The sequence below is a fragment of the Mustela erminea genome, chromosome 9 (genome assembly GCF_009829155.1).
Source record: "Mustela erminea isolate mMusErm1 chromosome 9, mMusErm1.Pri, whole genome shotgun sequence".
NCBI classification, from domain to species: Eukaryota; Metazoa; Chordata; class Mammalia; order Carnivora; family Mustelidae; genus Mustela; species Mustela erminea.
Genome location: NC_045622.1, coordinates 1,376,370 through 1,402,196, shown reverse-complemented (window position 1 = coordinate 1,402,196; position 25,827 = coordinate 1,376,370). Strand labels below are relative to the sequence as shown.

Here is a 25,827-nt window from a genome sequence, read left to right as displayed (position 1 = left end):
CAACTCCCCACGACACTCTCGCTCTGACATGAAAGTGACACAAAGAGAGAGAGAGGCTCAATCAGGGGCGGGGGGGGGGGGGGGGTGGGGTGGTGGTGCGGCTCAGGAGGAGACATATGCAGGCGATGATAAAACCAGACGGGAGAAATTGAATCTACCATGATGCAACGTGTGGCCTTGACATCCGGCAAGAACGGAACATGGCCCAGCTCAGACCATGCGGCAAGGGGCAGATGTGGTCACAACCAAAACCTCTGGCAACACCAAGCCGCGTGAACTCAAAAACCAGGAGGAAGTCTGGAGAACGAGCAGGGGCGGGGCTCTGGGAGGAGGCTGGGGACGAAGGCAGGGCTTTCCTTCAGGACCAGAGCAGGAAACGTGCACAACAAAGCCATCTGATAGGCCAGAGGCAGAGTGCCGAATCATCCCACTTACACGTTAGGAAAACAAGACTGGCTGCCCCGTGGACAGAGCAAACACAGGAGAAGGTGACCTTGGACAACAGAACAAGTAAGGGGTGAGGAGGCCTGGGAAAAACAGTGGAGAGAAACGTCCAGGATCTCAAGCGTACTTGGCTTGCACCGGCCGGGCCGCTGAGAAAGAAAGATGGCGGAAACGGTCCCCAGGAGCCCAGTCTCAGGACACAGCTATCCGTGGCTTCCACTGAGGGCGGTACACCACAGGAAAACTACGCTGAATTCAGGTCTGACCTCGGAGATGACTGTGACCTCAGAAATGACACCTAACCATCACTGAGGGCTTATGACGGGTCACACCTTGTTCTGAACAACGTCATTCGGGGACGTGAACTACGTAACTATACGCAGTCCACAAGGCGAACGGCACAGACAGAATTCGAGAGGGACAGTTAGGACTCATGAGCCAGATTATGACGTGATCCCAGCCATTTCCACTAAGTCGTAGAAACACTACTATACAACATGCATAGCTTACAACATGTCCAAGACTTTCTAACTCACCTGCGGGATATAATTTCTTCTTTCCTGACACGCAGCATGAAACCATGCAAAACTAAAGAGAGCGTGAGCTCGAGGTATGTTATCTTTTTTGTTGATTTGCTCTGGAGTCCAAGACTCGTAAGTGCGCATTAAGTTCTTCTTCAAACCTGGAGGTGACTAACGACAAAAAATTGACATCCTATTGTTTCAAATCTTACAGACGAAGTTAATATTTAACATATTTAGAGACATTTTAATAAAGCAAAGTTTTCACTACTACCCATTTTGACTTACCATTGTGCTACTTCAAAATGTACATATCTAAAACTAGTTTTAAACTCCTTTACTTAACAGTTCCTACCAATTATAAATTCAAACATTTTCAAATTCAAAAACTCTAAAACCAACAATATTCAAAACTAAATGAGTTTTATATGATTATTGAGGGAATTTACTGAAACCAAATTGTCATTTACACAATGAATTTGACACTGACTGCTATGTGGCCTGTGGTTTTCAGTTTCATAGAAGGTTTGTCCCTTCCGGGGAGAAAGACATTTCTACAGAGTGAGAAAACAACAAACAAACAAGCAGAATCTCTATTACCAGTTTTAAAAGCTTTAACTCAGTTCATTATTTTATTCATGACTTTGACCAGCTACGGACAAACACTGCAAACATACAGTCTTGGATACACCAGGCTTGGACATTATGTGTCCAGAACACGACGGGCTGAAAAATGGAAAATGACGCTGACCATCAGACAAGTGTGCTGACCCACCGTGGCTCTCATCTGCGTCCCCTGACGCCGAGTGATGCTGAGCACCCGCCCGTGGCTCTGCCAGCCATGCGCGTGCCTGGAGAAACGTCTGTGCATGTCCTCCACCCACTTACTACCTGAGCGGACTGCTGGGAAGGACACCCTGGTGAGTTCCGTGCGACTGGTGTTCGTGACAGGAGCTTCAGGAGGTGCGAGCAGACCACAGCACCTCCCGCCGCGTGACCCGGGCTTCCTGCCTCCTTACCTCATAGGTGATCTTCAGACTTGACTGCAGTAGGATGGGGGTGAAGTGGGGGTGGACCTCCGCTGTGAGCCACAGGCGAAACGTATCTTTAGGCTGAAGAGTGTTCAATTCCTTGTGTACAAAAACAGCAACAAGAAAAATCTACTTACACACACTAATTTCCACTTTATAAATATATTATTAAGTAAAATTTCCTTCTCAGATCCTTCTGTGACATGCTGATACATTTCATTCTGTTGCTTATTTGCTCTGTGACCTGGGGTCTAGGACCAACACCAGCTCTAAGCAAGGATGGTGACGGTCCGCACCACGTACAACGCTTGTCACGGTGCCGACGCACAATGTTTGCAAAGTAAGTGTTAGCGGCCACGGAGGCCTCAGCCAGACCCGTGTGCGGGGCTCAGGGTTTCACTGCTTCCGTTCATGCCTCTGCTGGGTTCTCTAATGACATCACTTCCTTCATTACCAATTTTTGTTGTATCCTATTGCCTACAATGCAAATTCAAAACTTCACCACACAATTTCCTCTGCCCACGCCGTGTGCCCTGGTCGCTCATTCCCATGTTCATGCGTGTCTTTACAAATACTCCTCTTGCTACCTGTACACTCTCTGGAACCTGACACATTCTTCCATCTGTCCATTTAAACATCCCATCTCAGAGGGACGTCTTCTCGGACCCTTCACTACCGTCGCGTACCGTCGCGGACGGCAGTCTGCCGACTCTCTCCCACCGTGTCTCTGAGGCCACAACTGAGCTCTGAGAGTGCCCTGTCTCTTCTAAACCAAGTTCCTTCTGACAGAGCAGGTACAAATTTTGTATGCAACCTGCACTTAGGGCAAGTGCTGGCTTTTTTCTTTTTTCTAGTTTAGTAACTAGTGCTTACAGAATAAAGGAATAAATGAATGACAGAAGAATGGTCAAGAGTTCTAAAAGAATGAGGTCTAAAAATTACTTTAATAAATATAATCTATGTCTGATATTAACATTATTACAATGTAAAATGCAGAATGAAAGTAACAAAAAAAACTGGCTTTGGTAAAAACATTGTACATGCATAAAATTGTAAATTATAATATATACTATTATGCCACAGAACAGTTACCATCATATTCTATTTATACCACGTTTATCTCAATCTACCTTTTCTAGAACTGGCAGCCAAGACACCACCAGATGTAAGTTCTTCAAACACAGCCAGTCCCCATTTCGGGCACATTCTTTCAGCATCTGAATAGCTAAATCAGCTTGACCTTGACCCATAGCAACCTGCAACAACAAAATGAAAAACAGTACTAACTACAGATGTGATAATATGTCACAGAAGAGATTCAAATTAACCTGTCATACATACTGAACTCAATTATTTTGATGAGCGTTCTAAGTTTTTAGTAACACTGTTGCCATTTCCAACAGCTGTTTTTGTCTTTCAGCAATAGCAGATTTCTAATACTTTCATGTTTATTAAAAATATATTATCATTATAGGTCTGCAAGTTTCAGAACAGTATAAAGAATTCCAGAATAGTTGTGTTTCACATTCCCCTATTTCCTGCAATCCTTACCCTCTCAGACATGAACCATAAAAAAAAAAAGGAAATTTTATTTAACTGTCGTCTTGAATTCTTTGAGCATTTAATCATTAATGTTTAACCATTAATATTAATGTTTAACCATTAATATTAATGTTTAATCACTACCACTTTTTGAAATTTACTTCTGATTTTCCCAACTCCGTGCACGTCTGGCTCTGCTCTCTAGCCGTAGGTATAACGCTGTGACAGTGTTACTCCCTAGCCGTCCATCATCCAGTAAATCCTCACACGCGGCAAGGACTCTCCACTCTGCCCACTGCTCCTCTAGGGCTGCTCAGGGTGGGGTGCAGCAAGGAGAGAATAAAGACAGAGAGGCAACAGGCATCCCAAGCCCACCGGAATCCCAGTGCGTGTTCCCTGGCGCTGCCAACCGCCTGTGCGGAGGACTCTCAGGCAGGGCCCGGTCCACCTCATATAGCAGACCAGCTGCAGGCATATTCCGAGCAGGAGGGCTTGAGAGCACGGACAGTGTGCAAGCTGCAGGGTCAGAACCTGCAGGCGTCAGCCAGCAGCCCCAGGGGGGCTACACCCCACAGATCACGTGCAGTCGAGACCCCCAGCGTGTTTGTAAAGGGCCGTTTCCGGCAGAGCCGCATACCAGGACAGGCGGGTGCGTGTGTAGGAACTTACCAACACACACAGAGAGAGTCCTAGCTCCAGCCTCTTACTGGATACGTGGTCAAAACACTTTCAAGACGACGGTTATAGATCACTGCAAACCACAGTGATTTCACAAATCAGGACTCAACCGATACCAAAAGACTGAGATTATTCCCTGCATATTCTCAGATCACAATGTCCCATAATGAATACAACATAGCATTTCATTGCTTTTCAGTTGACTTTTACAAGTATTGATTTGGTTTTTCAATTCGACTATAATGTTCTTGAGAGTGGGAACCATGTCTAATCCACTGTGTACTAAAGCATACAATAACACAGGTAAGAAATAGTCACATATTGACTTTTTTAAAATTTCAAGGTCTAACCCCGAATGAAGCAAATACGAGGTGAAACAAGGTGCTTGAATTGTTCTGATGCACTTACTAGTCTGCCATTATTAAAATGCAAAATAAACCCCACAAAAAAACCCCCAAAAAACAAAAAATGGAAGTACAGGCATGTACAATAGAATCAGAGAAAAGGGTAAGCATTTTGCTCAATGGAAATGACAGCTAAATACACACAACTCAGCATTTCCCATAAAGGATCAATTATATGAAAAAAGCTTAAAGATTCATAAAACCTCAGAAAAAATATTTACTATAAAAATAAATTCTTTTAAAAAAGTACAACAGGAAAATGTCAAGAAGATGGTGAGCCGTACATCCCCTCTGAAATGTCACAACTTCTACAATTAAAAATTACTATTTTGGGGGACAGATGGGTGGCTCAGTTGGTTAAACGTGTACCTTCAGCTTAGGTCATGATCCTGGGGTCCTGGGATCAAGCCTTGCATCGGGCTCCCTGCTCCCCATGGAGCCTGCTTCTCTCTCTCCCTTTGCCCCTTCCCCTACTTGTACTCTCTCTCTCTGTGTCAAATCAATAAATCTTTTAAAAACATTAATTTTTTTGCATCAAGAATGTATTAGCCGTAGCATATATAATAGCACAGCAATAAAACTTTAACAGAATGAAGAGTAATTATGCCCATGTTGAAAGGCTTTACTGAATTTAACAATTTTGCAGGTTCAGTACACCAAAACTTGACAGGTTTCAGCTGTCAAACCTGTCTGTGGACCCAAACAGCTTTGCCCACGACTGGAATCGGTGCCAACAGAAAGGGGGTGCAGAGCAGGCCCCTCCTGCAGGCTCCTCCCTGAAGGCTGCGAGCTGTCCCCCAGGGGCATCAGGATACCCCAGCCAGGGCAGAAGCAGACCCCCCGCGAGAGCCACCCCAACAGTGGGCCCAGCCCCCTGCTCCGCTGCTACCTCCCGCCCGGGCCCCACACAACACGCGACTTCTCCATTTGCTGCTTCATCATCACAACGGTCCCACTGAAAGCGGTTTATTTATTCCGTTGTCAAAAACTGACAGTAAGTTAATACCTGCTCTGGCCAGCACGCAAGCGGAGTAGCACAAAGGAGGCCATTGGAACAGGGTAGAGCTCCCAAATTTACCTCAGAGAGAATGGTGTTCGACATGACCTCAGTTTCACTCACAAGTTTATGCAGTTCAGCCTTTGCTGGTAAATACTGCTGTGATTTATTATAAAAGCATCCAAGTAAAATTTAAAAATTATTCTCAAAAGCTTAGCAAATATATTAGTCTCCTGTTACTGCTCTAACAAACCACCACAGTTTAGTACCTTAAAACCAGACAAATTCATTAGCAGGTTTCTGGAGACGACAGCCCCACCTAACATCAAGGAATCTGGCTTTACCACATGGCTGGGTCTTCTGGAGGCTCAAGGACAGAATCTTCCTCTTGCTTTTCCAGCCTCTAGAAGTCGTTGGCAGCCCCTTCTGGCACCTTCCAAGTCAGCACCCCAGCGTTTCCCAGCGCTCCGGCCACCACGCCATGAACACACTGGCATCTCCCCGCGGCCTCCCCAGCCTCCCAGATGTAAAGAGCCCATGATCACCCTGGGCCCACCTGACTGCGGCAAAACAACGTGTACACGTGAAGACACTTACGGAACTACACGTGCAGAGCTCCTTCCCCCGCGGGAGCGGACAGCTTCACAGGCTCTGAGGAGCAGGACCTGGGCACTTTGGGGGACACTGCTTGGCCTACCACCACCAAACCCGTGTTTCCCTAACCGGCTCGGGTGGACGGGAGGAGCGGGGGCTCCAGCAGCACAGGGGCCGGGCGCTGACCTGGTGATAGCACTCTCCACTTCTCTCGGCACTGGCGAGCTCCTGGAGCTCCTGAGATGGATCGGCACCCGGGGAGATAATTATCAAGATTGGTTCGATTTCCAGTGTCTCTCTGTAGAGCCGTTTGAGATTGAGGGGGAGCGGGGACAGCTCTTTCAGTCCTGGAAGACAGATGTGAAAGACACGAAACGACAAAGTGACATGATTCCGACAAAGTCTAGTCCAGCTAATTACAGGCTATAGCAGAAAACATAGGTGAGTGACAATCCCGGACATACTAGAGTTTCTCAACTGTAAGATCACTCACTCCTAGCGAAAACTACCATCTCACTGAACGCTCACATAAGGGCCAGGCATGGCTCTAACACGTCTCCACCTGTCATCTCTGCGAATCATTAACACCGGCAGGTGGGCGTCTGGATAGCCATGCCCAGCACCCGAAGAACACACATCTATGCTGAGACTTTCTGCCTGCAAGAGAAGACTGAACCCAACCGGCCAGCGATATTGCTTTTTGTCCACTTCTGTGGCAACGGAGAGCCTAGTCTGTGCTGGGCACTGGAATCAGATCACATGTGGCCGAGTGAATAACCTTACTGTCATCGTTATAGGACACTTATTTCCTACCTCCGTGCATTACGAGGAGAAAGAAAGTGCTACTGAATGAGAAGAATATTAGTTTGGAGACAGAAATATATAAGCTCTTGGGTTAGCCAAGTCACCCTAAGATACACGATGCCTCAGTTTCCTCAATTGTAAAACAGGCATAAAACAACCCATAAGTCATTTGGAAGCAAAACAGGGTATAATCATCAAAGCAGATTCCATTTATAATCATAAAATCATAATAATCCCATGTCATAGGATGTTCATATAATCAGATCTATCAGATGCCATTACTCATCACGTACTCTATGACACCAGTTCCGTATGCTACATGTAAGAGCACCAATAGTTGAAAGAGTGACAGTCTTGCCAAAGGTCACCTGCAGCTAGATGCTCACCGTATTCAACAGAGTTCACCTGTGCTTTTTTCGAATCTGAAGCTCATAACTACAGAGTCCTATACAGACAAAAAATGATAATTCTGCTATTATATTCAAATCTCTTCTGCTAAAATTTAAATGCTTCTGAGATTAAAGTATTTAGTAAAAGCCCAGCTAAAGAAGACTCATCAAAAGAGACTTGTTTGAACTGACCTAAAAAGAGGAGTATGACACAAGAGTTGAAACACAGATTAGCAGAACATAACAGAACGACTCCACAGGCAAGAAAGGTGTCCCTCTATCCTCACAAGTACACATGAGGAGACAACACTGAACCTCAGAGATTCTAAAATCACTGGAGAAACACATTCTTTTTTGTCTTTTGTTGTCGTTGTTGTTTTTTGAGAAAGACATTCTTAAGGATTTCTGCAGCCAGCACTTTAAAATATAAATCCAATGCCCTCCAGATAGGCCGAAGAAGGGCCTTCTGGACGACCACACTGAGGAGATGGACTGCACCCCTGCCTCCCTGCCTTCCTCTCTTCACCACGCCAAGTCCTCAGGGAAACTCAGAACTGTCACGGGCAGACGCTCCTAACCCCCGCTGAGTTTGCGCCAACTGCCTCTCGAAGTTCACCCACCACTCCTAGGGGCATGCTGTATGAATTTCATTTTTAATTAAGTTGATGTTGCTAACAATCATCCTGTTTTAAGACCTAATCGAAAAGAGTTCTTAACTACTTGCAGCAAGATAATTAGCTATACTTCTGTTCACCTACTGACTCATTCATAAGTTCAATAAACATTCTTGGCCAATTAAATGAACTGATACTATAGTATGTATCAAAAGTCTTAAAAACGTGTCTGGCCTTTGAGTCAGTCACTGAGACTATACTAATTTAAGAAATCATCCGGGATGCGAACGCAGAAGCACGTACAAAAACTCTCGCCGCAGCTGCTGACGCCAGTGAAAACTCAGGGGAAACAGCCTGAGGGGTCTGAATGGTTTCTGGACGCCACCTGGTAGGGCTGAAACCCCGGTCAGGACGAGGTTAGCGGAGGCTGACTGGAAAGCAGACGGCTCCACAGACGACAGGAGTCCACAGCGGCACAACCTCTGCCGGGAAGGCACAGCAAGGCCCACCCGCTAGTGCCAGCCACGAGCAGGTGAGGACTCGGGGCACCCGCTGCTCCCTGTCTTCTCCCAGAGCTCCCCTGAGAGATATCATGTGATAAACATCTGCGTATTTGTAGGTTCCTATAAAATAACTCCTGACTATAACAGGTGTGTTTCTTTTGGGGGGGGGGGGAATGACATGCCAATATAAAAGTGTCTTTAAAAACTTAAACTACAGATTACCACATCATCTCTTACATTAAAAAATACAGACTACACACTCCACAAGGACAGGAATCGTGTCTGTTCTGCTCACCATTCTAGAGGCATCCTCTAGCATAAATTTAAATATTCCTTCTAAAGTTAAAATTTCACAGAAGATAAACAGATGTTCATTAACTCATTTTATATAATATTTCAAAGTCCTGGAATACTTTTAGAGAAAAAAATTGTGAAAAAATATACCATTTATGATAATAGAAGTAATGTTCATGTTACTTGGAATCCCATATCAGCCATTCTGCCCACAAAACTCCCAATAAAACAACCAACAAAATAAAATAACTGCATTTTTAACTGACCTGACCTAGACATATAATCACTGGTTTTATTAAGTCCTTTTGACTCACTATATCATTAGCACTGTTAGGGTGAATCTTCCAAAACTAGTCAAACTGAAGAGCCACAGATGTTCACTGCACCGTAAATTATCACGACTGAAAAATCACTGGGATCTTAAATTTTGACCATGCATCTTTAAAATATTATCATTTCTTTTCAAAGGAAAAAAAAATGAGTCAAGGAAAAAAGTTAAACCTTTACTGCATTTTATTTTACTCAGATAAAATACCAAAATCATTAAAGAAGAAATAATTTACAGTATAAAAAAGAAATAATACCAAAATCCGGCACTTTTTAGGTACCTAAGTGAGTAAAGGAAGTAGCAGATAAATATCAAACTACTCTAGGCGGTGAGCACGAGGGATCTCTTCTTCCTCCTCACATCCAGCAGAGAGACTGACACGCTTCCAGTGCACAAAATTATACTTCCTATATCAGCAAGTGAGGACAACTCTAAAAATCGTACCACCAATGTCAAGGGAAAGAAAGAAAAGAGACAACCACTGTCTAACCCAAGGCACATCAACCAATTAAATGGGCAGAAGCTCTTTAAACCTAGACTAATACTCGAGCACAGAATCGAACAAGTCGAATGCTCTGTGGCAGGCAGAACATGATGTGCTTCGGGGCCCTAAGCAGGCACTGCGTGAAGGCACTCTGCAGGCACGGTGACGGTTATGGACCTCACAGCAGCGCTCACCTCCATCGTCCTCGGAGGCCACGTCAATCACCTGGATCCTTAAGAACAGGAAGTTTCTCCAGCTCAAGTTGGAGAGACGCAGCAGGAGGAGCAGGACAGATGTGGCAGAGGGAAGAGCGGAGAGCAGAGCAGAGGGGTGGGAAGCCTGAGGAGGAGCCCCTCTGCCCTTGCTGCCTGTGACCAGGGAGGACAGGGGCCACGGACCCCAGAACCCCAGCGGCCTCCGCATGCCGAGGAGGGCTCCAGGACAGGGAGGGAAGGAGGAGCTCAAGCCCACAAGGCATGCAGCTGACTCTGAGAGGAGCCTGGACGAGCTGGGAGATGCCTCCTTCCCAGCATCCTCCTCCCAGAGCACGCAGGGCCAATGCTAGGGTTCCACCGTGTGTGCTCGGAGCAGAGAAAGCAGGCCAGCCCGGCGGGCCTCCGACCCCCAGGACCATGAGACAGTACGTGGATACCGTCGGGAGCTGCTGATTTGGGACGATTTGTTACGGAGGCAACAGAAAATGCATATGCATGTCCTCCTGTCCTTCCCCTTTGCTCTCAGACACAGACTTTGTGAGCATGATGGAGCCACGGAGGCCACGTGCCTGGGATGGGGCACAGGCACGCGTCCAGGAAGGAGCTCCACAGCGGGGAGCCTGCCTGGCTCACATTGACCTGAGGGTAGGGAGCCTCTCCGGGGCTGCCCCCAGGAAACCCACACATGCAGCACAATCCCTGCTCAGAGCAGCTCCTTGGAAAAGTCCCAAGTCCATCCAAATTACTCACATAGCTTTTTAAGTTACTGTTTGTAAGTTTACAGATTATAAAAAGGATTGCCAAAACTTATTAAAACTCTTTCCATATGAATGATGCTTGAGAAATTATATTTAAAATCAAACCTTGACAATTTGATTAAAAAGAGATAAGTGCTTGTCATTCTCGAGCAATTTGAATTTTAAAACTTATTCATACAGTAGAAATCCAATTTTATAAGAAAACTGTATTAATAAAACCATCTGACCCAACACAAAAGTCATCCAGCCACGTACCAGGACATGTAACTTCTGCTTAAAAACAGACAGAATATGACTTTAGAAGTATATTAAGTTTTCATGGCATTTGAATATGTGGGTACATGAGGTTTTTAGTTAATGTCGTTAAACCTCAAATGTCATTGAACCTGGAGGTGAGACAGTGCCGCAACGGAAGTATTCCACGGGGCTGGTAGAAGGTCAGACTACGAAGGCAGTAAGGAAGGTCATGCGTGATGTGGTACCAAGAGGACATCTTTAAAAAGACCACAGGAGTGAGGAAAGACAGACACTGAAAAGCCTCTCTGGAAACTGCCCTGTTTTACTGAAATGCCCCGAGTTAGAGAAGCAGATGATAAATATAGAGACGAGCCAGAAATATCACTGAGTGTTGGGTCCTACAGATGGAATTAAAGCAGGCTGATAGGGGCACCTGGGTGGCTCAGTGGGTTAAGCCTCTGCCTTCGGCTCAGGTCATGATCTCAGGGTCCTGGGATTGAGCCCCACATCGGGCTCTCTGCTGAGCAGAGAGCCTGCTTTCCCCTTTCTCTCTCTGTCTACTTGTGATCTCTGTGTGTCAAATAAATAAATAAAATCTAAAATAAAATAAAGCAGGCTGATGTGCTGCCGCTGTTCAGTGGCCCAGAAGGACCTGTCTGCAACCGCAGTACTGTGAGCTGGCATCCGAACGACAGAGAGAAGCTCCCCATTAAGAGAAAAAAGGGTTCAGCATGTCCAGGCAATACCTGGCGCTCATCACAACAGGTGTCATAGGCAAGTGTGAATCACTGTATCTTTCCCCTGAAATTAATACAGCACCGTATGCTAATTATATTTGAATTTTAATAAGATGACTTTTTTTTTTCTAAAAAAAAGTATTAAAGGAAATAATAATCTTTACTACTGGAGAACTAAGAACTATTATTCCGGTCATTGGAAGATATCCCTGCATTGAATAAAGTCTCCAGGAAGGGACACAAACACAGGAGGGAAAGCGCAGAGCCGCAGACCGTGTGAGTTCTGCGGGGGTTCTGACCACTGGCACAAGGGGGCCAGCAAGAATGGCCCCGGATGGTGACAGACAAGCAAGCAGAGTCTTGTCAACTTATGGAAGGACTCCAGAGTTTCTTCTAAGCGTTTTGGGAAGATTTTGGAGATCTTGTTCAAACATGGAGATTATTTGGTTTCAATTTTTTAAAGACCACACAGCTGTATGAAGAGCATGGGTTGGAAAGGAAGCAAGCACCCAAGGAGGGAGACCAACTAGGAACAAACACTTCTAGCCCCTCCATCCCAGAAGCTATTTAAGTCCTGCGGCACAACCAGAGACCACATAAACATGTGCCCTCACGTGGCTTATGCTCCAGTTGGAGGCCCGACAATTCACGGGCGTCATAGTTCTGGAGAAAAACAAACAAGGTAAAGGAGTCAGAGCATGTTCTTTCACAGAGAGACCTCAGGGAAACTGACACTGGAAAAATGACATCTGAGCAGAGAACTGGGGAAGATAATGGGGGAGGGAGAGCGCGCTCCTGGAAGAAGGAACAGTAAGTGCAAAGGTCCTGAGACTGCAGAAATACAGTGGAGGCTCTGGAAGAACAGGGGAAAAGGGCCATCATGGTTGGAAAGGATTAAAAAGAGGGTGGGAGTGGACGGAGATGAGACCTAAGAGCAGAACAAACGACAGAAAGACGTCAGACCGTTTAAGACAAGGTAAGGACTCAGGAAGGATAAGATGCCCTCACAAGACTTGGAACTGAGGAGAGGTAAGAACTCACCTGTACTTCTAAGGGCGCTCTGGAGGCTATGCTGAGAACAAACTGGGAGTGGGCAAGCAGAGAGGCCCGCAGAGCAATAACCCCACTTAGCAAACTGTGGCATAAACAGAGTGAGCAGATGGCAGGGGCGACGTGAGCAGTGGGTTCCCAGCACGTTCCGAGGGCAGAGCCAAAGCTACGGCGGTGACTGGGGTGAGGATAACGGCGTGCATTCGGCGGGCAGCAAATGACACAAAGTAAATTAACTGAGAGCAAATTTTAGAGACTGAGTCGAAAGAACCCGCTGGAGTAAGGAAGAAAAGAACAAAGAAAAGGCGTTTCTTTCAGGTGTCTGGCAGGAGCAACGGAGTGGGTGCGGGTGTAGCTGGGTCAAGAGCTTGGGCTGGTCCTGATAAACTGGCAGGATGGCACTCGTGGGAAAACATCGGCCAGGCCCTCAGGTATACGAGTCTAGAATTCCAGGAAGAGGTCAGGGCTGAAAACAGGAGATCGAAGAGTCAGTCATTCACAGATGACCCTGCAAGCCAGGGACGGGGGGATTTACCTAGAGAGAGAACGAAGTGGAAGGAAGTAGGGGCCAACATTTCAGAGACACGCAGAGAAACAGCCAGTACAGGGAAATGACAAGGGAGAGCCTGAAAGGGCTGAGGCCTGAAAGAAGAAACAAAATCACCAAGACAAGAAAGTGGAGGGCGTTCAAAGGAAGCCACTGACACACGAAATAAGCCAAGGGCACAGTCGTCATTATGGCACATGGTGTGGGACGCAGCAACACAGCAGAAGACGCCACTGAATGGAAGGGGCACAGTCTGTGGGGCCATGGGGACTGGCCACAGAGGGAGCCGGCAGGACGCGGGGGGAGCACGGAGGGACTGGGTCACTGCTCTCTCCCCCGGGGACACACTGCAGGAGCAGGCCGAGAGAGGATGTCTGGAACACAGGTCAGGCTGCCGGAGAGGGGGTAAGGGCAGGAATAAAACACAAGGAGCAGCCAGGCTGGTCTTTGATGGGAGCAAGGCCATCCCTCTAACAGAAGGGCGAGCAGAACCACCGCGTGCCCATGCAGCCCCTTGGAAGACTGGAGGGAAGTGCAGAACTCCTGTCTCCCTGCCTCTGTTTTCTCAGAAATGCTGGTAACAGGCTACTTTCACCAGCTAACTTCACAGTGGCAAACAGAGGGACAGATTTCGTATTTGTTAAATAATACGCCAACCACCCAGTACTCCTTACCAGCCTTGTCGACGTTTGGCAACAAGTTAACTGTCACAAGAGAAAGTGTGCTCCTGAGTATTTTTTGACATGGACACAAACATCGTTGCTAGCCAACACCTCACTTTCCAGATCCACCAGCTCGGCATTTGTGACTCTTAAAGGAGTCAGACTCTCAAAATGCCCTTTATATGTGAACGGTTGGACTACACAACCGCGTGAATACGAGAAGCACTTGGGGCACGCCACAAGCCCGCCGACTAGAAGGCCTCTCATCTGGGACCAGCAGCTCTCCCCTCATTTCTGGGAGCAGCCCCCCCCCCCGGCTTCTGGGGGACAAATTGCTGTTTCATGTACTCCTGGCGGGATTAGCTGCAGAAAAGGTCATGTCACCCAAGTCGGCAGAGTCCTTCCTGGGATTCGGGTGAGGCTGGGAGGGAAAGTTCTCCTTCATCACAAGGAGGTCGGCAGCCTGATGCCCAGGATACACAGGAACCCTGAGACTAAGGGCAACGCACGTGCAGGAAAGAGAACGGGGACACAAAGACGGAGGGAGAAGAGGAAAGAGGGAAGATGAACGGAGGGAGAACATGCAGGACCGAGACCACGAAAGAGTCCACGAGCCCCGGGGGTGCAGAGCCCTGCCCCGCACCTTCCTTTCTGAGTCCTGGTTGTGACTTTTCCCCTGTCGCGCTGGAGTGACTCCGAGAGGGGCACCCGCACTCGCAACCAGGAGCTGGGCGCACAGACATTCTGCCAGATGGCAGTAAAGACAACCCAGGAGACAGACGTTCTGCCAAAGACAGGGAGACACTGCCCCTCGTGCGTAAGGAAAGGGAGGCCCAGGGCAGCGGCAGAAGCTCTCCACTCCCCCACCAGCAGCCCACCAAGTGACCGGGCTCATGGGAGTCTCGAAACGGCTGCACAGCGTGCACATGCGTGTCCTACCAGAGGGCGAAGCAGAAGACGGCCACAGTGCGGGCCGAACACTGCCCCCCTCCCCCAGAAGAGAAGCCGAAGTCGCAACTGCAACAGCTCAGAACATGACATGACGTGACATGGAAACAGGGTCACCCAGACAGAACCACTTAGCTTCCGGGGAGGTCTTCCTGGGGCAGGGCCCGTAAGACATGAGACATGTCAGGAGAGAGATATGTGGGGAAAATGCCATTCGGACGAAGCAGCTGGAAGCCAAGAAAGACCAGCTGCCAGCAAGCCACCAGGATCCCGGGAGAGGCAGGAAGGGGTTCTGCGACAGGGTTCGGAGGGCGCGCAGCCTCCGGGGACGCGGATTTTGGACTTCTAGCCTCCAAAGGCGGGAGCTGACCACTTCTGTTGCTTGAAGCCTGCCTGTGTATGATGCTTACCAAAGCCCCAGGAAACCAGTCTAGCCGGTGAGGGTGGGGACGTCTGTGTGTGAGGGATCACGTAAGGGTTAAGGACACAGCTTTCCGTGAGCACCTGCCAAAAATATCCCTCTAAACTGAGAAAAATGTGACCCTTCAGGATTTAGCAAGAAGACGAACTATGGAGCTGGGTCTGGGTCCTGCCACTTGCTAGCTGTGGGGTTCTGTCTCCCGGTCTTTAAACTGACACTTAGACACAGCCGCTCAGAGCGCTGCCCTGGGGTGACGCGAGCGGACGGGGGTGCAGGGTGTAACGGGGGCAGCTGAAGTGTGAGCCGTCAGGAGATGCAGATGTCTGAGAGGACACGAGAGAGTGGGAGCAGTGAGGCTGGGACGACCTCTCAAAGACGACCGCTGTGGTCGACTCCAGCAGTGTCACAAGACAGCACGACAGGGATTACTGAGCAAAGTTTCCATGGAGGAGCATGGAAAACCCAGTATATTGTTTTCAATTTCCTGAAATTCTGTGCTAAGCTTGCTCATATGATAAATTATAATTTAATGAAAACATACATAACAGTGAAAGTTATAAAAATATCCACATAAAATTTCATAGATGGGTAGAATGTTAAAAAAAATGGAGAACTTCTAGAAAAAAAATGTCAGTATGCTTTTCTACTTATGCCAGATTTTTCATTTCCAAACTCCTGTGGTTTAGAATAAAGATTCACTATTCTTGGATGACTTTGTATTTCAACTAAAACTCTTTACAAATCCTTTCCTTAACGTAGTTTTTTTTTTTAATATTTATTTTCAGTGTAACAGAATTCATTGTTTTTGCACCACACCCAGTGCTCCATGCAATCCGTGCCCTCTGTAATACACACCACCTGGTCCCCCGACCTCCCACCCCCGCCCCTTCAAAACCCTCAGACTGTTTAGAGTCCATCGTCTCTCATGGTTCACCTCCCCTTTCAATTTCCCCCAACTCCCTTCTCCTCTCTAACTCCCCATGTCCTCCATGCTATTTGATATGCTCCACCAATAAGTGAAACCATATGATAATTGACTCTCTCTGCTTGACTTATTTCACTCAGCATAATCTCCTCCAGTCCCATCCATGTTGCTACAAAAGTTGGGTATTCGTCCTTTCTGATGGAGGCATAATACTCCATAGTGTATATGGACCACATCTTCCTTATCCATTCGTCCATTGAAGGACATCTTGGTTCTTTCCACAGTTTGGCAGCCGTGGCCATTGCTGCTATAAACATTGGGGTACAGATGGCCCTTCTTTTCACGACATCTGTATCCTTGGGGTAAATACCCAGGAGTGCAATGGCAGGGTCATAGGGAAGCTCTATTTTTAATTTCTTGAGGGATCTCCACACTGTTCTCCAAAGAGGCTGCACCAACCTGCATTCCCGCCAACAGTGTAAGAGGGTTCCCCTTTCTCCACATCCTCTCCAACACATGTTGTTTCCTGTCTTGCTAATTTTGGCCATTCTAACTGGTGAACGGTGGTATCTCAATGAGGTTTTTTTTGCTTTTTAAAGACTTTATTTATTTATTTGACAGACAGATCACAAGCAGGCAGAGAGGCAGGCAGAGAGAGGAAGGGAACCAGGGTCCCTGCTGAGCAGAGAATCTGATGTGGGGCTCAATCCCAGGACCCTGGGATCATGACCTGAGCTGAAAGCAGAGGCTTTAACGCACTGAGCCACCCAGGCGCCCCTCTCAATGTGGTATTAATTTGAATCACCCTGAGGGCTCGTGATGATGAACATTTTTTCATGTGTCTGATAGCCATTTGTATGTCTTCATTGGAGAAGTATATCTGTTCATATCTTCTGACCGTTTTTTAATATGATTATCTGTTTTGTGTGTGTTGAGTTTGAGAAGTTTTTATTGATCCTGGATATCAACCTTTTGTCTGTACTGTCATTTGCAAATATCTTCTCCCATTCCGTGGGTTGCCTCTTTGTTTTCTTGACTGTTTCCTTTGCTGTGAAGAAGCTTTTGATCTTGATGAAGTCCCAAAAGTTCATTTTCGCTTTTGTTTCCTTTGCCTTTGGAGACATATCTTGAAAGAAGTTGCTGTGGCTGATATCGAAGAGGTTACTGCCTATATTCTCCTCTAGGATTCTGATGGACTCCTGTCTCATGTTGAGGTCTTTTATCCATTTTGAGTTTATCTTTGTGTACGGTGTAAGAGAATGGTCCAGTTTCATTCTTCTACATAGAGCTGCCCAGTTTTCCCAGCACCATTTATTGAAGAGACTGTCTTTTTTCCACTGTATATTTTTTCCTGTTTTGTCAAAGATTATTTGACCATAGAGTTGAGGGTCCATATCTGGGCTCTCTACTCTGTTCCACTGGTCTATGTGCCTGTTTTTATGCCAGTACCATGCTGTCTTGGTGATCACAGTTTTGTAGTAAAGCTTGAAATCAGGTAACGTGATGCCACCAGTTTTTTTTTTGTTGTTTTTCAACATTTCCTTAGCAATTCGGGGTCTCTTCTGATTCCATACAAATTTTAGGATTATTTGCTCCAGCTCTTTGAAAAATACTGGTGGAATTTTTATTGGAATGGCATTAAAAGTATAGATTGCTCTAGGCAGTATAGACATTTTAACAATGTTTAGTCTTCCGATCCAAGAGCATGGAATGGTCTTCCATATTTTTGTGTCTTCTTCAATTTCTTTCATGAGTGTTCTGTAGTTCCTCGAGGACAGATCCTTTACCTCTTTGGTTAGGTTTATTCCCAGGTATTTTATGGTTCTTGGTGCTATAGTAAATGGAATCGATTCTCTAATTTCCCTTTCTGTATTTTCATTGTTAGTGTATAAGAAAGCCACTGATTTCTGTACATTGACTTTGTATCCTGCCACGTTACTGAATTGCTGTATGAGTTCTAGTAGTTTGGGGGTGGAGCCTTTGGGTTTTCCATATAAAGAATCATGTCATCTGATTGAAGCAGTGAGATTGAAGCAGTGATCAAAAACCTCCCAAAAAACAAGAGCCCAGGACCTGATGGATTCCCTGGGGAATTCTATCAAACTTTCAAAGAAGAAATAACACCTATTCTCCTGAAGCTGTTTCAAAAAATTGAAGCAGAAGGAAAACTTCCAGACTCCTTTTATGAAGCCAGCATTACCCTGATCCCCAAACCAGGCAAAGACTCTACCAAAAAGGAGAATTTCAGACCAATATACTGATGAATATGGATGCTAAGATTCTCAACAAGATCCTAGCAAACAGGATCCAACAGCACATTAAAAAGATTATCCACCATGACCAGGTGGGATTCATCCCTGGGTTACAAGGATGGTTCAACATTCACAAATCAATCAGTGTGATAGAACAAATTAATAAGAGAAGAGAGAAGAACCACATGGTCCTCTCCATCGATGCAGAAAAAGCATTTGACAAGATACAGCATCCGTTCCTGATTAAAACACTTCAAAGTATAGGGATAGAGGGAACATTCCTGAACTTCATCAAATCTATCTATGACAGACCTACAGCAAATATCATCCTCAATGGGAAAAAGCTTGCAGCCTTCCCGTTGAGATCAGGAACACGACAAGGATGCCCACTCTCACCACTCTTGTTCAACATAGTATTAGAACTCCTAGCAACAGCAATCAGACAACGAAGAGAAATAAAAGGTATCCAAATTGGCAATGAAGAAGTCAAACTCTCTCTCCTTAACGTCGTTTTTCCAAATTCTCTTGAGCAAATCAAAACAAAGTATAGTTTATTTACAAATGAGTAACTTTTAATTCTTTCTGATAAGACTATCTGAGAGATTTAAAAAATGGATTGCATAGCTTATAACCCAAAAGACAAACAAATCCTTCACTTTTTGTTTGGAGAAAAAAATAATTCATTTTGAAGCCTCCCCTGCCCCCCGGCCAAGACTATAGTTATTTTATTTTTTTGTTTTACTTTAATTATCTAAGTCAAACATTGATTCCCTGCTTTTAAGTCCTAACTAAGAACAAATGTATTAATGCCTAAAGGGCCTTCACCATACAATTCTGTAAATTTCAAACACCATAAGTAAATACAGGATCTCAACTATGCATCAGACCTAACACAACATTAAGTTCAATCACATCCAGTAGAGTTTTGAAGATAAGCAGAAGGAAAGAAAAGATCTAATCTTCTAAACCGAGGTCAGCATAAACGAAACGTCTGCGGGAGCCAAGGTCCTGCGGCCAGTGGCCTGGCTGCAGCCGGGGACTTACCCAGAGCTCGGCAGGCAAACAGAGCCATGGCGCTCTGCAGTCGGTCTGGCCTCAGCGCCTGCACCACCAGCACCTGCCGACGAAGTGCAGGGAAGGTTAAACACAGAACCCTGGACATTTCACACCAGCGTCACTGTTACTGAACGAACAAATCTTCCCGCGGGGATATGTCCACACCGATCATCGTCCCACTGTATCTATGTACACAAAATGCTACGTGTTTAAGAGCCAAAATGTTACTAAAATGCACTGATTTCCTCCAACTTCTCATCAAAAGCCACCGCGAGCAAGTAGTGGTCACGGGTGAGCTGTGTCTTCTGCATCTCACAAGGGGCCGCTCAGCCGGTGAAACAAGGGTATGTAAGGGCTTTCTGATGACAGGACAACAGAGGCCCCCAAACCCTGCCTAAAATTTTCACATCACTCTTCTTATGCTCAATTATGTGTTTCCCTAGATGTTGAAGTTATCAAGTAGTTTCTCTTGGTTTTGTTCCCTTCTTGTTTGAAGCCACCCTTGGTAAAGTGTCACTCCCCACAGTGACGTGGGCAGGACAGGAGCACTGGGAGCCAAGGGAAGAGAGGCACATGGAGGGGCACAGGCCCGGACACCCGTCCCCGGGGCTCCTGCTGGCACTCGGCCTCTGCCCTGAGCGCCTGCATGGGCTAGACGGGGGCAAATACCTTGCCACGTGCCCCGAGGCCTTTTCTGGAGACACGGTCCCGGGAGGTGAGGGGCAAGCCTGTGCAAACTACACCTGAAGCCCCTTCACTCAGACATGGTCTCTAGAGCACAGACACCCTCAGGCGGAGGCAGAGGGGTCCCACCAGCCACTCTGCGGGGACTCCATGTCCAGGGGAATGGCACAGGCACAAGGCCCTTACCCAAGGCAACGTGACATGACCCCCGAAGGCAGAGCCCTCCTGTAAACAGCTTCAGAGTGAGACAGACGCCAGGTACTCTGAGGCAGTTAGCAATCTCACCTGTTGAAACAAGGACACTTTCTTTGCCAGAATAGACGGGAACTCTTGTTCACACATGGAGTTGTGATAGTAGGTCCGCCACAGACCCACGTCGTCGAAGCAGAGGGTCTGGTACAGGCTGGGTAGAGCGATCTGAAACACAGACATGACACTGCGCGGTGAGCGACAAGCAGACCCGGGGTGTGTGGGTGTGTGTGTGTGTACGTGTGCATGTGCATGTGTGTGCGTATGTGCATGTGTATGTGCGTGTGTGTATGTGTGTGTGTGCACCTTTTTTTGTCCATCTGTCAGCCATTTGTATGCCTTCTTCACAAAAATGTCTGTTCCAGTCTTTTGCCCATTAGAGAATAATTTCTTAGTATAATTTTTTGGAGTATATATGCTACATCAGTTTCAGATACACAACATGGTGATCCAAATCTCTAAACGCTGCAGGGCTCCCACCGGGGTAGCGTCACCTGGCCCCACGGAACGCAATGGCCTCACCCGACCGCACCCCTCTGCGGTGCCTGCTGTTTCCGCGACTTACTCCTTCCCTTACTTCACCCATCTTGCCCGTCCCCCTTCCCTCCGGCAGCCTCTCCTCCAAACTCTCGCCAACTATGGACTGCAAGGTCAGCGATGTGCGGCAGGAGAGAGGGAGAAGGGTCACGGAAACAGTGGCGCGCTGGGAAGGCCGGTGCATGTGCGGACACTAGAAGGGCGCGTACCACGGCCCGGAGCCAAGTGCTCAGGGATGCGTCATCCAAGTGGCTCTACTTATCCCTAAATAACCCATCATATTGCCCAAATTTCATGAGGGAACCTAACTAAAATTAAACTTATACAGTAGAAAATTAAGTACATTTTACTTTAAATATTGTAATAAGTGATCTAAGCCTATGAAGAGAACCCCTGATGGCCGCCTGTGAAATCCAGTGGCTGTTGGCGTGTAAGCGCCCACTGCTGCCTCTACGTGCTGCGCGGCATGTAATCACCATTTCCGGCCAGAAATCTGAGGCAGCGTGGCGGCGTGTGTGTCCCGCTGGAGTCTGGGCCCATCCCCGGGGTGGGCCCAGCGTGGCGCCCCCCCGCGTCTGCACACCAGTACTTGTCAGGAGTCCCCGCGGCGCAGGTGGGCTTGGCCGGTGCAGCCTGTCCCGACTGACAGCCCTGACCTGGCCCCCGCGGGCGCAGTGCCCACCCATCGCAGGCACGAAGCACGAGGGGCCCGACTCAGGAGAAGCCGACTGACGACAAAGCAGCCTGCGCTGACTGGACTCCCAGGCGTCTGCGAACAGACCATCCGCAGCTGCGGGAGCCTCAGACTGCTGCAACGAGCCCGGGTTCAAATCCTGGCCTGGCTTCTAAGTGACCACGTCGCTCTGTGCCTGGTCTTCGCATCCAACAAGCGAGGACAGTACCAGCAGCTACCTCACCGGGGGGCTGAACACACTGCGTGAGGTGATCGGCTTTCACATTCCGCACGATGCGGTGGGCCACCAGTGGGTCACCCGCCAGTCACCCGTCAGTCACCGCAAGCCGTCTGGCGGTTTTCAGCACGTGTCACCACCCTGAGGCAGCCGCCGTACACAGCAGGGAGGAAGGAAAGAGAAGAAACACACAGATTCCGAGGACAGTCGGCTTGCGCCCCCTCCCCACAGAAGTGCCCATGTGGCCTGAGTTCAGAACGCGGACAGAAGCCTGGGCAGCGGGGCTCCAGAACCGCGGCCCACGCCCCGCCCTCAGCACCCACCTCCCACTCGGGAATGCAGGGAGGAGGACGGGGAGTCCTGGGAGACAGAGAAGGCAAACACGGTAGTTGGAAAATCAAATACTGAAGGCTTTGACTTTGGTGTCAGAGGCCTGAGCTGCAGTCTCAGCTCCAGAACTTCCTTCCACCTGCTTGACTGACTCCGTGATTCAGCCTCTCCCTACCTCGCCTGCCTCTTTTCTGAAACCGGCATAATTACGGCCTCATCAGGTTACTGTGATGATAAAGCAAGATAATATGTGCAAAGCATTTAATGATTGCTTGGCACATAATGCATCTTCAAAAATGTGTTAAGTTAAAAAGAAACCTTAGGCTCATTCATTTAACTCACTACTATTGACTTTCATTTCTCATCTGTAAAAAGAGAACTTAATAATACCTGTCTCAGGGTTGGTATAATAACTAAATAAGATAAATCATGTAGAATCACTAAATTGTATGCCTGAAACTAATACTGAACTATATATTAGCTGTAATTTAAATAAAAACAAAAAATGAAATGAATGAGATAATCCACTTAAAAATGTTTTGTTAACTGATAATGAAATGTTAACGTGTATTATAAACCTTCTTTCAGTAGGAAAGCTGGCTTCCCTAAATGTTTTGCATTTCCTTACTTAAAAAGAAATGAGTATGTGGGGCAAAAAAAGTATCATTACAATTTTTGGGTTACAAATGTAAGATTTTGTTCCCCAAGTGTAACTAGAGATCAGCTAGAGATCAAACAATAATCATTAATTTTCTCATTCGGAATTCATGAGCCAGGTCTTAGGACTGTGTCTGAAGTGTTTCACAAGGTAACAAACTCCTAGAAAGAAGGAACCAAGACTTTTATACATCTGTGCTCTCCGCTGTCACCCAGCAGATTACAAATACTTCGTAAATACTATCACTTAACAGAATGCATGAACGAGGTGAAACCTACATCCCTGTTTCGTCATTAGCTTGTCCGCTCATCTTCATGTGTACAACCGGAACAGGTGTGTAACAGAGAGCGAACTATGCGTTGAGGGTACAGCGGGCACTTACTAGAACAGAGGAACGTACCAGTCAGGTTTTGCACTGTCGGGGACAGCAAGCCTGACCAGGCGCGGATCCCAGTCTCTGTGCACTGCAAGCTGGGAGAAATGACCGACACAATGCATCGTTCTGACTCAGGAGGACAAGCGCTGTGACGTAGGAATGTTCAAGATGGATGCCAACAGAAGAGACAGGATGAAGAAAGTAAGTCCTCAAATGCGAAAGCGATGTCTGCCAGGTGAGCACGGCCACAGGGCAGGCCGGCTAGAGGGAGCAGCCGCGGGAAGTGTAAGTGCGAGAAACCATGTGGGGACAGACTGGAGATAGCAGGGTAGAGGCAGGCAAGGAGCAGGCCACAGACTGTCTTCTCTCCTACGCAAATGACGACGACTTGACCCTGGGAGCGATAACCAGCCCTCAGAAGGCTTTAGTAGAGCACACACTGAAGTGTGAGTCAGCTTTAAAACATAAAGGATACAACGAAACAGAGGCCTAAGATCGGAAGCAGAGGCTCTGCAGCAAAGCCCCGGTGAGTGGTAAGAGTCACAACTCCGGGAGCGATCCCAAGGACAGAGAGGGGCGCGGGTGAGGGAGGGACCGCGAGGACAGGGAGAAGCTGCGGGCGAGGGACAGTTCAAAGATGAATAAAGAGAGAGAAACAGTTTGAATCGGAAACTCCTAAGTGCACTGCATCTCTCTACCAATCCTGAATAGTCTATCAATAAGGCCTCCACACTCCATATCGTATCCTCTGTTTCCTTCTCTTCTACCCCCTGCGGGTGCACCGCACAGAACCTTGTGCCATGGAGACCAAACATGGAGCTGGAGGAAAGATGTAGCTCAGGATTAAAGGACTAATCAGAACAGAGTAACTCTCTTGACGTCCTTTACCCAGGGCTCTGATGGCAGAGTCACCGCGGTATCAACACTGAGATGAACAGGGAGCATCTGAAGAAATAAACAGGACTCGGACGCAGAAGCTGCAGCACCCCCCACAGCAGGAAAGTCGCGAGTACCTTCAGTGTGGCCACTGCCCAGCTGCGCTCCTGGTCTATCCATGACGGGAGCTGATCCCGGATCCTCTGCTGGGAGTCCTTCGGAAAAGCAATGTATTTGGTGACATTCAGACTTAGAAAAATTAATAAGAGACTAGCTAACTGTGTGAACTCTGATTTGAAAAACTCATTCTGTGTATTATTACTTCATTTATGATTGTAAAATTCTATACAACACTATTGTAAAATTCAATGTAACAAGGTATAATAACCATCTACACAAACGTTGCATTCATTTTCATTGTATATTATCTTTTATGAAGTTTAAAAATATAATATAATAAAAATGGCCACAGATTTATATTATTTTTAATAATATCTTGCATTTCATACATAATCTAGATTTTGCATTACAGTTTGGGTATTCTGCTTTGAAGAAAACTATGATTCATTACATGTTCAAATAGAAAAGTAGTAGAGAAAAAGCTAAACTTGAATAAAGTTATCGAAAATTTTTAAAAACATTTTAAACTTCAGCTATATGAGAATTTTCCTAGTCATAACACAAAATTCTATTTTTTCAGGATTTTAAAGTGTTCTTGGGATAAAATGTGTACTGAAAGAAACTGCATTAGTTTCTTAGTATTTAATTAGTATTATTCTCATAAGAATATATGTCTCTAAGGACAAAAATATTTAGATCTGTTTTATAGTATGGTAGTAGAGCCAAGAATATATTCTCTAGTTAAAGTATAATTTCAACAGAACTGTAAAATTTCTCTGAAGCAAATATCATCTCAGGAAGCCAAAGAGAGAACTACTTTCCCTAAGAGTGAAATAATTTTATTATTTTTACTTACAGCTTTCCGCAACATGTCTCCAACAACCACACCTGTAAACGTATCCCATTCCTATTGAATAAAAATATGATTTACTCAAAAAATATAAAAATACTAACCAGCTAACACAATTTTCTCAATTTCCCTATAAGATGGCTTACAGTGCAGCTTTCTAAGGACATGGGAAAAAAAAAAACAATAAAACTCATGTCATGTCTTCCCTTTCTGGTTCAACACTGACATCAAGAATGAGTTCATGTAGCAACATAACACATTCCGAGGCAAACAATGAGCAATAATTTTACTAAAGCAAAAGCCTAACAACAATCTCTCCCTATATATATATACAATGCTTCAACATCCACAAATTTACATGTTGTGTTCAGTCAGAGTTTATCTTATTTGCCCCATTATATGCCATTTTTCACTAATAAATAAGCAATAAAGTGCATCAAAAATTTAAAAAATTCTGTATGCCGGGAAAAAATAGAGAAAAGTACTTCCATTAGCTTATCTTTTTCAGCAGATTAGGAGAAGACTGCCATTATTCTTTTTTTAAATTAATCCATAGAATCATGACTGACCCAGGGCTACAGAATCTAGTGCTCCAAGATCTCGGTCTTCACCCTGACCTCCCTGCAGGTAATAATGGGCACTAGCATAGTCCTTGTTATGTACTGGTCAGCAAATAAAGAGAAAACATAAAACTTGAGAGCAATATGGAAAAAAACAAAATTACTTCCTGCCTCCACCCAGCATGACCACTCACTCCTCTTCACTGAAATCATACAGTCATGATCAGTCACGATGGAATAG

At 46.3% G+C, this 25,827-nt stretch overlaps 1 protein-coding gene across 5 annotated transcripts in view; it reads right to left on the bottom strand.

The window, feature by feature from the left end:
* DYNC2H1 (dynein cytoplasmic 2 heavy chain 1) overlaps positions 1-25,827 on the bottom strand; it is a 256,749-nt gene that overhangs the window by 94,534 nt on the left and 136,388 nt on the right. For all 5 annotated transcript variants that reach the window (XM_032358199.1, XM_032358201.1, XM_032358204.1 and 2 more), the window contains 8 exons: positions 25,033-25,083; positions 24,194-24,271; positions 20,405-20,536; positions 19,424-19,496; positions 6,398-6,558; positions 3,127-3,252; positions 1,985-2,095; positions 981-1,136 (listed from right to left, as the gene is read on the bottom strand). In XM_032358199.1, coding sequence (XP_032214090.1) covers positions 981-1,136; positions 1,985-2,095; positions 3,127-3,252; positions 6,398-6,558; positions 19,424-19,496; positions 20,405-20,536; positions 24,194-24,271; positions 25,033-25,083 — 888 coding nt within the window. The remainder of the gene's footprint in view (positions 1-980; positions 1,137-1,984; positions 2,096-3,126; positions 3,253-6,397; positions 6,559-19,423; positions 19,497-20,404; positions 20,537-24,193; positions 24,272-25,032; positions 25,084-25,827) is intronic.